Here is a 17,794-nt window from a genome sequence, read left to right on the forward strand (position 1 = left end):
CTCTCTTAATAATAGCAAGGGCATATGTTTCCTCTTATTTTGACAAATACATCCTCCCTTGGAAGCATGGCTATATTTGCTTCATTCCTGGCAATCCACTTTTGTTGCAATCAATCAATCATTAAGAATTTCTTATCTTTGAGGTTTGATTTGTTTGTTAGCTTAGCACAGATAACCACCTAATCTCAAGCCCTTGTCCTATCCTTTAATCTCCAATATATAAGGCACTGAACTTTTGGGCACCAAGCCCTTTCCCTAGAAGATTTACCGTTCGTCTAATTGGCCGAACACCTTGTGTGGAGGAGCTCCTAGCAGTGGCGGCCGATGATGGAGCTTAGGTGGCGATCGTGTGACACACCTTGTGTGTGGAGGAGCTCCTAGCAGTGGCGGCCGATGATGGAGCTTGGACGGCGACCGTGTGACATGGAGGTATGGGAGTCTCCTAGTAGCCTGCAACACCGATTCCCTCGCCGGTGACGAACACGAGCCAGAGGAAGCGATGGCGGCGATGAACTCGGCTGCTTCCGGCGCCGATGGCTCACATGGGTTTACGCTCGGGGTAGCCTACGACATTATGATGCTTTTGACAGTTTCATTCCTAGCGAATTGGGGCTTCGTGACAGCAATGACAACGAAAATCACGTATTCGGCAGATTTCGACTTCGGCGAGGATAGAGACAATGGGGAGGGAGGCAGAGAGGGGGAGGGGACTGAGATAGACGGCGTGGGAGAGCGAAGTTTGCTGAGAGTTGCTCTTTTCAAAGCAAGTTTAGTTGGGAGGGGATAAGTTTTCAGGGATCAAAAACTATATTTTTGAGGGAGTAGTTTGCAAAACAGCTCAAGGCCGTCATCCAAAGAGGTATCATATCTCACCATGCGTGGTGCTCAGTAGAGGAGTTAGTACTGATCCGGTGTGCGGGATATCGGTCGGAATAGCAGCAGGGAGCAATCTTGGCTTCTCCGCAATAACAGCGAGGAGGCACCGAACAATGAGGCGGTCGTTCATGGTCGGCGTGCTCGGCTCAAGCTGGTACGGGAAGCGGTGTTGAGGGTTGGCACAGTCAAACGTGCGCGTCATCTTCTGCGTCTCGAAGTTCACCACCCCCTCAACCTCAAAGCTGAACTCCGCCGTCGTCAGCGCCTCATCGGCGCCAGTGTGGACGAGGCACAGGGACGTGAACATACGGCGCACATGGGGATTAAGGCATAACTTGAAGAACCATCTGCTCTCTGTTAGCGAACGTGTGTTCGTGTCCTCTGTGCATGCCTAGTTTTTAGCCTAGCATCGGTTGAGTCAGTTGAGCTGTACATATATAAACCAGTGTAACACCAGATGATGAATACAAGAGCTGTTGCACGCCCTCTCTCTCTATATCTCGCTCTGGCTCCAACATGGTATCAGTTTAACTGAGATCCGTTTCTTCCGCTGCCCCACTCTTCCCACGCCATGAGCTCCTCCTCCTCCAACTCTTCCACCGGCGACTCCTCCGACGACGAGCCGTTTGATCTCCCGGTTGCCACCCAAACCCTGCCCACTCTTCAGGTCCAAAGCCTTCGCATCCGGGACCACGTTCTCATCACCCTCGACTACGAGAAAGAAAACTACGGCCTCTGGCGCCGTCAGTTTCTCTCCGCCCTCGCCAAGTTCGGCCTCACCGATCATGTCGACGGCTCGCCGGCGCAGGCTACATCCGACTGGGCGCTCAACGACTTCGCCGTCCTCTCGTGGTATAACGCCACCGTGACGCCCTCAACCTTGGAGATCGTCCAGGAGCGCAAGAACTCAGCGTACACCATATGGCGCTCGCTCCGCTCGCTCTTCCGTAGCAACCGCGATGCGCGCATCACCTATCTCCTTGATGAATTTCACAGTTTTCTTCAAGGAGATCTTTCCGTCGTTGAGTACACTTCTCGGCTCAAGCAGATGGCTGACACCCTTCGGGACCTCGGCCATCGCATCAAGGACCGCGACCTCGTCCACAACGTCCTCCGCGGCCTCGACGAGCGCTTCCAGCACGCCGTTCCCCACATGACGAGTGGACGTCGGCCCTCCTTCATCAAGCTGCGCTCCTTCCTCCAGCTCGAGGAGCAGCGCCTCAGCCGCCAGGCGCGCGTGGCCGCGCGCACCGCACTCATCGCCCAGGCCAGCGCCTACTACGCGGCGCGACCTCCGGCGCCGGCGCCGGCGCCCGCTCCGGCCTCCTTCAACCCGGCCCTGCTCGGCCCTCTGCCCCACGCCGCCGGCAGCTCGGCCGGCTCCTCCGGGGCACGCGGCCGCCCAAAGAAGCGCAAGGCCAACCCAGCGGGGCCTGGAGGCTCCTCTTCCGGCGGGGTTGCTCCTGCTGGGCTTCTCCCTGGACCGCGTCCTCCTACTACTGTCGCCGGCACCTTCCAAGGGATACTTGGTGCCCGGCCACCTGCCCCGACTCCGCCCCAAGCGCACCAGGCCACAACGGTGGCGTCGCCTTCCCCACAATGGGATCAGGCGGCTCTCATCGCCGCCCTCAATCAGATGGCGCTGCATCCGCCCTCTGCACCCGGCGGCGAATGGGTCCTCGACAGCGGCGCTTCGTCCCACATGAGCTCCGGTTCCGGTATTCCCTTCTCCCTACCCAACCCATCCTCTCCTTCTTCTATCATCGTCGGCAATGGTTCTCTTCTTCCCATTACCGGCGTCGGCTCTACTTCCTTCTGTACCCCCTCCCGACCTCTCTCCCTTCTTGAAATTCTCATCTCTCCCTCCCTCATCAAAAACTTAGTTTCCGTTCGTGCTTTCACTCGTGACAATTTAGTTTCAATTGAATTTGATCCCTATGGTTTTTCTATCAAGGATCTGGCCACAAAGACGGTGCTTCTCCGATGTGACTCCTCCGGCGACCTCTACACCTTCGCCCCGTCAAGCCACTGCCTCACCGCCGCCGTCACCGCCGACTTGTGGCACCAGCGCCTCGGCCATCCTGGAGCCGCCGCCCTTGCCAAAGCCTCTTCTTTTTTTGATTTCAGTTGTAATAAAACCTCGACGACACATTGCGAGGCTTGTCGTCTAGGCAAACACACTAGACTTCCCTTTAGTTCTTCTTCCTCTCACACTTCTTTTCCTTTTGAACTTTGTCATTGTGACTTATGGACGAGTCCGATCTCAAGTGTATCTGGTTATCAATATTATTTGGTCATTTTAGATGATTTCACACACTATGTCTGGACCTTTCCCGTACGCCGCAAATCTGAGGTTCATAGTCTCCTTGTTCAGTTTTATGCCTACGCTCAAACACAATTCTCCCGTCCTATCCTTGCCTTTCAGACCGACAATGGGCGTGAATTCGACAATCTCGCAAATCGCTCACTCTTTGCCTCCCACGGCACGCTTTTCCGCCTCACCTGTCCCCATACTTCCCAACAAAACGGCAAGGCCGAACGGATACTCCGTACCCTCAACGACGGTGTCCGGACCCTCCTCCTACACGCCTCCATGCCTCCTCGTTGGTGGGCCGAAGCCCTTGCCACGTCCACCTATCTCCTAAATCGGCGTCCCTGCAAAGCCAATCTCCTCACCACACCATACGAACTTCTCTTCGGGACCCCACCCGATTTTCGTCATCTCCGTGTTTTTGGATGCCTCTGTTATCCCAACCTCATTGCTACCGCCCCACACAAACTCTCCCCTTGATCAGCGGCTTGCATTTTTCTCGGTTACCCGGACGAGCGAAAAGGCTATCGTTGTTACGACCCCATTACCCGGCGCATCCTATTCTCCAGGCACGTAACTTTCGTGGAGTCTATCTTTCCATTTAAAACGCTGCCAAAATCTCCTGAAGACTCGCCCGAATCAGCTCGTGATCCACCTCCCGCGGACTACGTCGACGTTGCATGGCCACCGCCTACCCCGACCCCTCCTGGATCGCCACCTGGCCCACCCATGCAATCCCCGCCTCCCACTCCGCACTCCACTCCTTTCCCCACGTCCCCGCCCGGGCCCAACTCTACACCCGCTGGCCCACCTACCCCACCAACTCCCATGCACCACGTCTCTCCAGAGCCGCCTCCTGCGCATGTTCCACACCCAATGCTCACGCGTGCACGCCATGGAATATTCCAACCGAACCCAAAATACGCCAATCTGCATGCCACCACAATCTCTCCAATTCCCACGTCCGTTCGAGCTGCTCTCAACGACCCGAACTGGCGCTCTGCCATGCAATCCGAATTCGATGCTCTCCTCGCCAACTCCACGTGGACCCTTGTCCCTCGCCCACCTCACACTAATATTGTCACGGGCAAGTGGGTTTTCAGGCACAAAACGAACGCCGACGGATCCCTCGACCGGTACAAAGCTCGTTGGGTTGTCCGCGGCTTCACACAGCGCCCGGGCATCGACTTCGGCGAGACTTTCTCTCCGGTGGTAAAGCCAGCGACGATCCGCACCGTGCTCACTCTGGCGTGCTCACGCGGCTGGCCGGTGCACCAGCTCGACGTGAAGAACGCCTTCCTTCACGGCCTCCTCGACGAGCAGGTCTACTGCTATCAACCTGCTGGATTCGTCGACGAGGCTCGCCGCGATCATGTGTGCCGCCTCTCCAAGTCCCTATACGGCCTCAAGCAGGCTCCGCGGGCTTGGTTTCATCGCTTCGCCACCTTCGCCGCCACCATTGGGTTCACCGCCTCGCGCTCCGACGCCTCGCTATTCATACTACGGCGGGGCGGCGACACCGCCTATCTTCTACTGTACGTCGACGACATCGTCCTTGCTGCCTCATCGGCGGTCTTGCTTCGCACCATTGTCGATCAGCTTCAGCACGAGTTCGCGATGACGGACATGGGTGCTCTCCACTACTTCCTCGGCATACGCGTGCAGCGCACCTCGCGTGGGTTCTTCCTCAACCAGACCCAATACGCCGAGGACCTTCTCCGTCGCGCCGGCATGTCGCAGTGCCATCCCGCTTCCACTCCGGTTGACACGTCGCCCAAGGTTGCCGCCGACGTCGGCCGCCCCGTGGACGATCCCTCGGAGTATCGCAGCCTCGCAGGCGGGCTGCAATACCTCACTATGACACGCCCTGATCTGGCGTACGCGGTCCAGCAGGCGTGCTTGCACATGCATGATCCACGGGACAGTCATCTCGCCATCATCAAGCGCATTCTACGCTATGTTCGCGGCACCTCCACCCACGGTCTTCTACTTCCGATCTCTCGGTCGACTGAGATCATCGCTTACTCCGACGCCGACTGGGCCGGCTGCCCCGACACCCGCCGCTCTACCTCTGGCTATTGCGTTTATCTCGGTGACACGCTTGTCAGCTGGTCCTCGAAGCGGCAGGCCATCGTGTCACGATCCAGCGCGGAAGCAGAATACCGCGCCGTCGCCAATGCCGTCGCCGATTGTGTATGGCTACGGCAACTTCTCCATGAGCTCGGTGGCTCACCGCCGAAGGCTACCATCGTCTTTTGTGACAACATCTCGGCCGTGTATATGTCCACCAATCCCGTTCATCATCGGCGGACAAAACACATCGAGTTGGACATTCATTTTGTCAGAGAGAAGGTGGCCCTCGGCGATTTTCGCATTGTACATGTACCAACGACTCAACAGCTCGCAGATATCATGACCAAGGGTTTGCCAACATCGGTCTTCCAGGCTTTCCGGTCCAGTCTTTGTGTCTTGCCAAGCAGCGACGACACGACTGCGGCGGGGTGTTAGCGAACGTGTGTTCGTGTCCTCTGTGCATGCCTAGTTTTTAGCCTAGCATCGGTTGAGTCAGTTGAGCTGTACATATATAAACCAGTGTAACACCAGATGATGAATACAAGAGCTGTTGCACGCCCTCTCTCTCTATATCTCGCTCTGGCTCCAACACTCTCTCCTACGGAGAAGTGTGTGGAGTGGGCGCACTCGACGCTCCGGAGTGCCGCCTTAAGCTCGGAGAAGCTGCCGATGGCGAGCTTGTGGGACCCGGCCATGGCGACGGCCTCCGGTTTGCTGGACGGAGTGGATGTTCAGATTCCTTTGGAATATGCACGTTAGAGCTTCAATTCCTATGGTTTTGTTGCAACCTTTGTACCGCCTCTAAAGGGAAAAAGAAACCACAGAAAGAAAACCTCCACATTTTTTGTGAAATTCCTTCATCCCGAATACAGCCTGACCCTTAGTTTGCCGAGTTTTCATTTTTTGCACTCGGCAAAGATTCGACTCGACATACTTGCCTTTGCCGACTAGTGGTCAGTCGAGTCATGTTTGCCGAGTGTGGAAGATCCGATGTGGTAAATTAAACAAAGACGATGCAAATATTCTGGGTACCATCACAATATCTAAAACTACATGAAACTTCTTGAAATTTTGTTGAATTTTGCCATGCTTAATATCAGTGAAAGGATCAAGTGTTAGAACCAGTTTGACCATGTATAAACCGTGAACAGTTCAAGGTTACAATGCGACTATGTAAGGTTTACTCGTTCCCAAGAACATGTCATTCGAGCATTAAGTTTTGTTTTTAAATACATGGCATTCTGCCATTTGGAGGTAGTTTGCACTTTTATATAAAGAAAATATCTTCACAAAGTCACACGCATTCCGCTTGCTATTTTTAGCCTCTTTTATTCTCTTTGGGGAGAAAAAGAGACCGTGAGAAGAATTTGATGCCTTTTTCTATGCGGGTAGGTTCGCTTTTCTACGCAAAGCGTGTAGAGAAAATATAAAACTGGGGGACGGGATTTGTTAAATTTTCAATGATCTTGCTAGCTGTGTGTAGGCGTATGTAGGCCAGCGTGTGGAAGCAATCTTCTAGGCATATCCAACACAGCAGCGACATTTCACTTGCTCTGCCTTCTGGCAATGAACTCGTTCGTTAAAAAATTGCTTGATCGTTACGCTTATACGAGTACTTAGTTATAATGACATTTTATATTGACGGAGGCAGTACCATGAATTGATTCATGGCAGAGGTTAAGATATCGTCAATTTTTTTTGTCATGCTAACTTTGTCTCAACTCGCTGGCGCACACAGCACGACTGATCATTAGCAGACGCATGCACAGTGCACTCGCTCACAGCGACGCATGGGGCCTACTGATAAATTCAGATTTCAGATTGGACACATGCATAGTCCCTTTGTTCGTTCCTAGTGCACTATTTGTTAGTACTCCTACATGGAAAATCATAATGGAACCGGCTCCTTTTCCAGTTGTCGTTGATGGTAATAACATTCTCGATTTTTTTTTTTTTGCAAAAATATCAGATCTATTATGAAGACTTACCAGTAGTACAAAACACTTCAAACATAATAAAAATTACATCGACGTCCATGAACAACCGAACGACCATTGCCGCCGCTAGAACGACCGCAGACGCGCCGCTGTCGCCGCTCCCATACCGGAGCCGGCCTATATAAGTCGAGGCACCAGGAATACCCTCCCCCGCCACCGACCGCCGGAGCGGCAGGCGGAGGGGACGCGAATCCACGGGCTCGCCGGCGAAGATCGAAGAGAAGAAGGCTTTCCTTAGCCGCCTTGCGAGAGGGGAAAGAATACTATGTGCGTACGCACCAACTGAGGTAATTTATGGTTTTGCTAACTCAGGTCCGTAATTTTCTTTTCTGGCGTCGGTCGATTTCAGATCAAAGCTAAAGGCGGGTTTGATCTAAAGGCGGGGACGACATGAGGAACGGCAACAATGAGCGTAGGCCACGACGAGGCTGATCCAGTACCTCGTCGGAGATGGGGCTGCAAGCGGGAGAGAGCTGTGACATTGTTGGGTGCAGGTGTGGGTGCCGCTCATCGAAAAATTGGAAAGCTTGGTAGTTGCAGCGAGGGTAGTATGCAGCAGTACAACTGCTTGTATTCTTCTTGTTTTTCTATTGCTTGTATGCGTCTCATCTTTGTATCGTTGTTATTATGAAAATACAAATAATGCATGCCTATGAGTGTACATCTTTAAAAAAAAATTGTTGCATGCATCACTTTATTATTCCAAATACAGAACATTATAACAACATTGCTTTGCAGTCACACATGTACTACCCCATATACACAAAGAATTACGTAGCTCGGAGAGAATTGGACAAAGAAATAACCAAAGGAAAAAACGACAATTAAGAAAAAGAGCGCAGTGAAAGAATTGCCAAATTTTACAATAACATGAACTCGCTTGCAGGTTAGAGCAAAGAATGAATCGAGATTGAGTGATCTTTCACCATGCATGCACCCGTACGTACGTGCGCAGCTGTACCACTCCACTTAGTAGTAGTTGATTGCGCGGCAGTTCTTCCTGATCTGGCCCTGGTAGCCGGTCTTGACCTCGATGCCGGCCATCTTCACCATGGCCTTCTCGAACCTGTCCTCCCACCACCCGGGGATGTTGGCGTTGTCCACCACCATTCTCGCCGTCTCCGCCGACGTCATGAGCGCCGCGTCGGAGGTGAAGAGCACGGTGTGCGACAGCACGTTCTTGTAGTACTGCCTGTCCAGCTTGTTGGACGTCACCACGTCCTGCATCACCGTCGGGTCGTTGCCGCCCGAGGTCGCGTCGGCCGGGCACTGCCTCCTCAGGAACGCGGCGAGGCCGCCGTTGATGTCGGAGGGGGCGTTGAGGCGGTCGGGGACGAAGGAGGAGCAGTGGGAGCGGCCGATGGTGTGCGCACCGGAGAGGATGACCAGGTCCTCCGCGTTGAGGCCCTTGACGACGAAGCTCTCGATGAGTTCGCCGAGGTTGGACGCCGGTGGGACCAGGAACTTGAGCGGCTCGGAGGCGTTGGAGAAGGTGCCGTCGCGGCGGCCGGACGGCATTTCGAAGTTCACCTTGCCCCTGCTGAGGATGCAGGAGGCGTCACGGGCCGCGAAGGCGACGATGTCGGCGCAGGAGACGACGCCCGGACAGGCCGCCTCGACGGCGTCCTTAATCGCGTCAATCAGCTCGAAGCCCCGCAGGGAAGGGTCGTTCGGCGGGCTGAGCTTCTCCGGCGTCGGGCTGAACGGGGTTGGGTCGAGTAGGACGGAAGCATCACATCCCTATTCATCAACAACTCAACAAAATTAACCAAGCCTGACTAATCGGCTGCAGATATATATGTTTGCAAATTCATTTCTTGCAGTACCTCGACGAAGCAGTCGTGGAAGAGCATGCGGATCATGGCGGCGCCATTGCCGGGGTTCTGGGAGATGGCCTTCTCCATGACGCCCTTGACAACGGCCTCCGCTTGGGGGCACTTGTCGTGGTAGAACCCGATCTGCAGTGGCCAGAAAGGGCTGGCCTGGCACCCCACAGCGAGGAGCAGCAATGCACAAGCCATCAGAACGTGCAGCTTTGCAGCAACAGCCGCCATATTTTCGAAGCTAGCTTGCTTGCTCGACTAAGATTGGATGGGAAGAGAGAAGTGTAAGTGGTCAATCGGTGGAGAATGCGTGTTGCCATAGTTCCAGCATGAAGCTACTTATATAGGTAGGCATTCGAAATTCGAAGACCTAGCCTTGGCCAAGAATGCATATGTTGCCGCGTGCTTAAAATTAACAATGCATTTTGGCTTCGTTGGAACGTTACTATACACCGGTGGTTGCCACCAATCTTAAGCGTCATTGAATTCGCCCAATGTGCTCTTTTTCTTCCCAGTGGCTCCGAAAATTAATCAAAGGGCGTTGATAGTGATATGATACAGAAATAGTGGTAACAAACATTAGCCTGATGGTTACATACAGTTGACTCGACTGATATGTGAACCGGTCATGAACAAGCTGGAGAGCAATAGCTAGATCGAGCAGCTGATTGGTGTGACCAGCTCCGTGTCTCTTTCCTTCCGGTTCTGCATACGATATGATCCGCCAGTGGCAGATGGGGACGCTTGTTTTTCCGGTTGTTGAGAGGTGAGGTTAATTAAGAACGTTTCTTTTGTGTTTCGTCTCCTTCAAATCTGTTGAGGCTTCTAGCTAGAACTCGAATAAATTAAATATACATGCATGCAGTGCGAGAAATTTCTGGTGAGGCCAGTTTGTTTAGGGGCCGGCAAGCGGGAGTCAGCTAATACTAATTGGGTGTGTCTAGGACTCATTTAGATATAAGATAACTATGTCACATCTAAGTTGATTTTTTAGCACTTGTTTGTTGCCTTTTCTTTGTTTGTTGTTGTTTTGTCTGTCAATCCCAGCGTGATTTTTTTTTTGAGAATCAGCCAGCATGAGTAAACCAGGGCCACCCAGAGCGTGCTCGCATGGGCCAGGCCTAGTGCTTCTCCTTGATCGCTACCTCCTTTTCTTTTGTTTTCTTTGTATTTCACGCAATAGTACACTTTTTGCTCAAAAGAAAAGGCAGTACTGCACTCTGTATTTTTTTATAATTTCTTTCTTTTTCTCTTTCAGGTTTAGTGTTTCTTCTGGCTTCCTTCCAGTTTTTTTCTTTTTTATATTTTTTGTATTATATTTTTTCTAATATATGTTGAATATTTTTTCAAATATAGACTAAACATTTTATCATATACAGTGAACATTATTTCTTCGAATACACACTGAACAATAATTTAATATATGATTTAACTTTTTTAATATACATTGACTTTCTTTCCTTTGTACGGTGAACTTTGTTTAATATATCTGGGGTAAACCTTTTACCATCACACATTAAAAATTTCAAAATGCACATTGAAAATTTATGAAATAAATAAATAAATGTAAGGGGAAAATAACAAACCCGTTAGAAAACCCGGAAAATGTTCACATATTCAAGAAATTTTGTGGTTTTAAAAATGTTCACGTATTCAAGCTATGAGCTAGTTGCGATAAAAGGTAGACTTGCAACTAGGATTAAAAACAAAACACATGCTTTAGTTGTGGGTAGAGGATGGTCTTGCAACTTGGACAAGTTATGAGTCGAGGAGGACTTGCACCTAGGACAACTATGAAACTACGAGCCAGTTGCGAGTCAAGGGTCGACTTGCAACTGGGACGAAACAAGCTATGCGCCCAGTTGCGAGTCAAGGGTGAACATGCAATTAGGATGAAAAACAAATACACCTGCTCCAGTTGCAGGTCGAGGGTGGGCTTGCAAGTCTGACAACTACGAGCCCAGTTGCGAGTCATTGATCAACTTGCAACTAGGGTGAGACAAACTACACGCCTAGTTGCGTGTCAATGATAGACCTGCAATTGGGATGAAAAACAAAAATTCATTCTCCGTTCGCGAGTCGAGGGTAGACTTGCAACTCGGACAACTACGAAACTACGAGCCCAGTTGCGAGTCATTGATCGACTTGCAACTAGGATGAGACAAACTACATGCCCAGTTGCATGTCAATGATGGACCTGCAACTGGGATGAAAAAACACATTCTTCGGTTGCGAGTCGAGGGTGGGCTTGCAACTCGGACAATTATGAGTCCAGTTGCGAGTCAAAGGTGGACTTGTACCTGGGACAACTACGAAACTACGAGCCCAGTAGCAAGTGAAGTGTCGACTTGCAACTAGGATGAGACAACTTACACGCCCAGTTGCGTGTCAATGATGGACCCTGCAACTAGGATGAAAAATAAAAACACATGCTCCGATTGTAAGTCGAGGGTGCGCTTGCAACTCGGACAACTATGAGTCCAGTTGCGAGTCAAGACTGGACTTGCAACCGGGAAAATTATGAAACTACGAGTCCAGTTGTGAGTTAAGGGTCAACTTGCAACTAGGATGAAATAAACTACATGCTCACTTGCGTGCCAATGATGGACCTACAACTAGAATGAAAAACAAAAACACATTCTCCAGTTGCGAGTCGAGGGTGGGTTTGCAACTCGGACAACTATGAGCCTAGTTAGGAGTCAAGGATGGACTTGCACCTGGGACAACCATGAAACTACAAACCCAGTTGCAAGAGGATGAGACAAACTACACGCCAAGTTGCACATCAACGATGGACCTGCAACTTGGACGAAAAACAAAAAACACATACTCCGGACAGGAGTCGAGGGTGGGCTTGCAACTCGGACAACAATGAGCCCAGTTGCAAGTCAAGGATGGACTTGCACCTGAGACAACTACGAAACTTACGAGCCTAATTGCAAGTCAAGGGTCAACTTGCAACTAGGACGAGACAACATACACGCCCAGTTGCGCATCAATGATGGACCTGCAACTGGGATAAAAAATAAAAACACATGCTCTGGTTGCGAGTCGAGGGTGCACTTGCAATTCAGACACCTATGAGCCCAGTTGCGAGTCAAGGATGGACTTGGAATCGGGACAACTACAAAACTACGAGACTAGTTGCAATTTAAGGGTCGACTTGCAACTAGGATGAAACAAACTACATGTCGAGTTGTGTGCCAATGATTGACCTGAAACTAGGATGAAAAACAAAATTACATACTCCAGCTGCGAGTTGAGGGCATACTTGCACCTGGGACAACTACGAAACTATGATCCCAGTTGCGAGTCAATAATTGACTTGTAACTAGGATGAAACAAACTACAGGCCAGTTGCATGTCAATGATGGACATATAACTGGGATGAAAAATAAAATACAGGCAAAATAATAGGGGTCAAAGGTCGGTCAGTGAGAATATGGGGGATAAGCTTCATAGTTAAGCCCCCCAAACGACGACATATATAGGGCCATGTGAAAATAAATGCGACAACACAAAACAAACAGGACAAGAGGACGCGCCACAAAAAAGAACAAGCTGACACGGACATGCATGATCGAGTTTGTGCGAACATGATCAAAATGAGATCAAAGAGCGCGCCGCGGAAACGCCCAACAAAAGGCGCACATGCGAGCAAGTCGACAAGTAGACACCAAACACACTACGCGACACAAAGCACGCGTGATAAAGTAAACCGTAATCAAGATTTACACGACATTTAAGGCGAACATGTGACAAAGTGAAAACAATTTCATGAATTTTAAATGAATAAATGAAGAATAAAAAAATGAAAAAGGTGAAAACTGAAAATATAAATAAAAACAAAAATGATGAATTTAAAATACTACATAATTTAAAACAATAATGAAACAGGAAAAATAAAACAAAAATGAACAAAAAAATGAATACTAGAAGTCAAATGGGAGTTTGAAAAAAACAACAACTAGAACTGAGTGATGGCACATACATGTGAAAAGAAATGGAAAAACGCAGACGACGTCGCACTAGGAACAACCTTCAGGCCTCGTTTGGCACAAGGGGGTCGGAGGGGTTTCGAGGGGATTAACCCCGCGGGGGCAGAAAACCCCAAAATTCCCCATGGGTTCATTTGGTACACAGGGTTTTCCATGGACAAACCCCGCCGAACCACCGAAATCCCCGTCGATCCACGGGGTTTTGAAGCATCGAGGGGGGACTCGTGGAACTTGGTGGCACGCACAGAACTGGGTGAGGCGGAAACAAGGCGACGCTGCCCGCCGGCTCCTCGACCGTCTCGACGCCGGCGTCCCTCATCTAGCAAGCCGGACTTATCCCCGGAGGTAATCCTCAACGTCCCTTCCTCTACTCCATATAGGCACAACATACTCCACTCACCCCCTCCCGTGAGTCAGAGACACCAAGGTGACGGCGGCGGCGGCGGCGCATCGATCCCGCGCGAGCTCGAGGGCGATGGCGCTGTAACGAATGACTCCGGTGCCCCCTCCGTCGTTCTCCTCCTCCTCCTCTCCCCCGTCCTTCGTTTCTAGGTAAGGTTCTTGGTCTGGTTGTTGATGCGTCCAATGCTTTCTGCTACTGTTAATGTCCAAGGTACGGGTCTGGTGCGATTCATAATTTATTGGGGAAACTTGTGGCTAGTTAGCTTATTTGTGGCTGAGGGCAATCCACTCTTTTTAGTTCGGGATTTGAGCAAACTGTACGATAGTTTTGTGGTGTTTGATAGGACTAAGAGCATCTGAATCCTTCTGAATTTCATGTCATGTTCATTGGTGTGTGCCTTCAGTAACCAAATGTTTCTGCTGATTTTAATCTACTCCAAGCACCACATTTGATTTACTAATCTGGTCACATTGCTCAGAGCAGCTTGCATGTTTGATCAGTTATTTTCTGCAATCAGTGTTCAGGTTGGCTCCAGTGGTAATGATACCAGTGTTACATATTTGGCTAAATGATATTTATGTTCTGATTGAGAGGAACGCCAAAGTGGCTGGCATTCCTACCTCATAAGTAGAACGAACATGAACATGGCGATTGGTTCATAATGTGTTGTGGGCACACAAAACGTTGGGAGCACTCCTCACAAAATGTGCTCAACTACAAAATTGGACGTTCTCTGCTTCGTATTTTCATAAATTATGGTGCACTGGTACATAAACATGGTTTATTAGTTACTCGTTGTATACCTAAAATCGTAGCATGACTCTGGTGTTGTGTATTGTTCAATGTTCAGCAAGCAAAGGAAATACTGAAATTAAAGTTACAGTGATTTTTCTGTTCTGAAAAGAGCTACATAGAGTCGAGAATGTCAACTTTTCATTGTACTAATATTGCTTCAGTTTAAACTATCCCACATGATTAAATACTTTTACATCTCCAAGAAATAGAATAACTGTAAAATCCTAGAATATTTGTGAATGATGAGTTTGTTTTGTTGACAGAATAATGGTCGGAGGTGCTTCTGCTGAACCACATTTGTGAATGAGCATAGAACTGCAGAGTTATTTGTTAACATTCAGCTACAGAATTATTTTGTGTAAGATTTAGATCATCTCACTTCACTGTTGCGTGACCGTTGGTCTCTTCCTCTACCATTCTGACTTGTCATGGTTTGTAATTTCCAGCTATATTTTCAACTGGAAATAGATCATAAGAGTTACTTACTTGCCTTTGAGGTACTCATATATGCTTATGTTCATGGCCTATCACAGTTGTATGTTCTTTGCTTATATTGCCATCTTTCTGTAATGAGCTTATTTATAGAAGTAAGTATTTTTAGTGAGAGCATTATGTCCCTGTATGCTTTTAATTTTTGTCTCTTTATATGCCCTAGTGCTTCGTGACATGATTCTCGTGGTGATTCTGTTAATACCTGATAGGGCTAGACATACATATATATATCAGTTGGTTACATTGCTGCTTTTGCTCCACAAAATATCTGATCAGCATAATCAAAGGATATAAGGGGGAGTTAGTTACATTGTAAAGGTTGGATTTTTAGATGTTTGCACCATCTTATGTCAATATGGTAAACCCTGCCTACCAAACATAAATTTTATACAAAGGGGGTTGTGGATGGAGGGGTTTTGGGGATTCAAGGGGATTTGAGGGGATTGGGTGGAAGAGGGGGATTCACTGAATCCCCTGAAATCCCCACCCCCTTGGGGGCTTGAAAACCACTTGTGCCAAACAAGGCCTCAGGAGAACAGACTTGTGTCAAAAAGAAAAGGAGTACAGACTTGTGAAACCCAACAACGGGCCGACCGTGTACTAGCAACGACCTGGACATAGGCTGCACGCGAGACAACGCGTAGCTAGCAAGCTCAGCAGCTAGACCATCAAGTTTTTGCACGAATATTAAAGATAGACGATCCAATGGCCCTGCATTTAGATGTGAGATAATTATTTCACATCTAGATGTGAAATAGCAAATCCAATACTAATTCCATGGTAGGAGCGCATCCTCAACATGAGGTCAATAGCAAAGTTTCTCACCACCCCATGATCTTGGGGACAAGACAAGTAGACACACAATTGAACAAGAACTCATACTTGCGCTTCAGGCCAGAGGCCGTGTTGGGGGTTCCACCAACGGAAACCCTAGCTACCACCAATGAAGAGTGGCAAGAGAGCATTGGGGCTCATCGACTCATTGAGAGGATGGCTATGAATCTTGAAATGAGGGCATGCATTTCGAGGCAACCCTAGCGAAAAGATTTTCTAGCGGAACCGGTTTCTACCGGGTACTGCATGGTCGCCCGATGGCGCTGCGATTGGTGCGTAGACGGCGTGAGGAGTACCGTAGTCAAACTTCAAACAGTGGACGCTCGATTTTCTTATTGCGCGAGGAGTAGCAGTTAGCGACCTCAGCATCTCCTCCTATGCTTCGCTGTTGTCTTGCCGCTCCGTCCTGCCACACCTGCCCCCTCCCCCCTCATTGTGGATCCATTCATGAGAAGATCAGGTAACAAATTCGATGCGCCCAAGCTTTTTCTATCACTGGATTTGTCAGCTGAGCTTCTAAAATCAGATCTATGCCCCCTATTTCTTTGCGGTGGCACAATTCCAAGGGTCAGTAGTCCCGCTCTGATGACGCATGCTGGATTGATGAAACAAATGACACGTTGTCGATTCAGATGTTCAGTACAGATCTTATTGGAAGGGCATATTTTTACAGGAGTTGTCATAGTTGTATTTGCCCCACCTGATACATAGTTGTTTATGAAGGAAATATGCCCTAGAGGCAATAATAAAGTTATTATTTATTTCCTTATTTCATGATAAATGTTTATTATTCATGCTAGAATTGTATTAACCGGAAACATAATACATGTGTGAATACATAGACAAACATAATGTCACTAGTATGCCTCTACTTAACTAGCTTATTGATCAAAGATGGTTAAGTTTTCTAACCATAGACATGAGTTGTATTTGATCAACGAGATCACATCATTAGGAGAATGATATGATTGACTTCACCCATTTCATTAGCTTAGCACTTGAGCGTTTAAGTTTACTGCTATTGCTTTCTTCATGACTTATATATGTTCCTATGACTATGAGATTATGCAACTCCCGAATACTGGAGGAACACTTTGTGTGCTACCAAACTTCACAACGTAACTGGGTGATTATAAAGGTGCTCTACAGGTGTCTCCGGTGGTGTTTGTGGAGTTGGCATAGATCAAGAATAGGATTTGTCACTCCGATTGTCGGAGAGGTATCTCTGGGCCCTCTCGGTAATACACATCACTATAAGCCTTGCAAGCAATGTGACTAATGAGTTAGTTGCGGGATGTTGCATTGCAGAATGAGTAAAGAGACCTGCTGGTAACGAGATTGAGCTAGGTATTGGGATACCGACGATCGAATCTCGGGCAAGTAACATACCGATGACAAAGGGAACAATGTATATTGTTATGCGGTTTGACCGATAAAGATCTTCATAGAATATGTAGGAACCAATATGAGCATCCAGATTCCGCTATTGGTTATTGACCAGAGACATGTCTCGATCATGTCTACATAGTTCTCGAACCCGTAGGGTCCGCACGCTTAAAGTTCTGTGACGATCCGTATTATGAGTTTATATATTTTGATGTACCGAAGGTAGTTCGGAGTCCCGGATATGATCAAGGACATGACGAGAAGTCTCGAAATGGTCGAGACATAAAGATTGATATATTGGAAGCCTACATTTGGACATCAGAAGAGTTCCGAGTGAAATCGGGATTTTACCGGAGTGCCGGAGGGGTTACCGGAACCCCCCGGGGGTTAATGGGCCTTGTTGGGCCCTAGTGGAGAGAGAGAGGGGCCGGCCAGGGCAGGCCGCGCGCCCCGTCCCCCTCTGGTCTGAATTGGACTAGGAGAGGGGGGGCGGCGCCCCCTTTCCTTCTCCTTCTCCCCTTCCTTTCCCCCTGCTAGTAGGAGTAGGAAAGAGGGGAATCCTACTCCTACTAGGAGGATGATTCCTCCTCCTGGCGCGCCCTCTAGGGCCGGCCGGCCTTCCCCCTTGCTCCTTTATATACGGGGTCAGGGGGCACCTCTAGACACACAAGTTGATCATTGATCTCTCCCAGGCGTGTGCGGTGCCCCCCTCCACCATAACTGCTACCTCTTGAGCACTTGCATTGGTTTTCCCTTGAAGAGGAAAGGGTGATGCAGCAGAGTAGCGTAGGTATTTCCCTCAGTTT

General features: G+C 49.2%; 1 protein-coding gene and 1 long non-coding RNA gene across 2 annotated transcripts; one reads left to right on the forward strand and one right to left on the reverse strand.

Moving 5' to 3' along the window:
- Window positions 1-7,922: 7,922 nt before the first annotated feature.
- LOC119269712 (peroxidase 2-like) lies at window positions 7,923-9,405 on the reverse strand. Its single transcript, XM_037551610.1, has 2 exons — window positions 9,084-9,405; window positions 7,923-8,997 (listed from the first exon to the last, which is right to left on the reverse strand). The coding sequence occupies exons 1-2, from the start codon at window positions 9,309-9,311 to the stop codon at window positions 8,227-8,229; spliced, it is 999 nt and encodes a 332-aa protein (XP_037407507.1). The 5' UTR covers window positions 9,312-9,405; the 3' UTR covers window positions 7,923-8,226.
- Window positions 9,406-13,195: 3,790 nt separating this feature from the next.
- On the forward strand, window positions 13,196-14,880 carry LOC119272370. Its single transcript, XR_005134739.1, has 3 exons — window positions 13,196-13,423; window positions 13,496-13,630; window positions 14,540-14,880. It is a non-coding gene; the product is annotated as an uncharacterized LOC119272370 (long non-coding RNA).
- Window positions 14,881-17,794: the final 2,914 nt, after the last annotated feature.

This window comes from Triticum dicoccoides, chromosome 3A (genome assembly GCF_002162155.2).
Source record: "Triticum dicoccoides isolate Atlit2015 ecotype Zavitan chromosome 3A, WEW_v2.0, whole genome shotgun sequence".
Lineage (NCBI taxonomy): Eukaryota > Viridiplantae > Streptophyta > Magnoliopsida > Poales > Poaceae > Triticum > Triticum dicoccoides.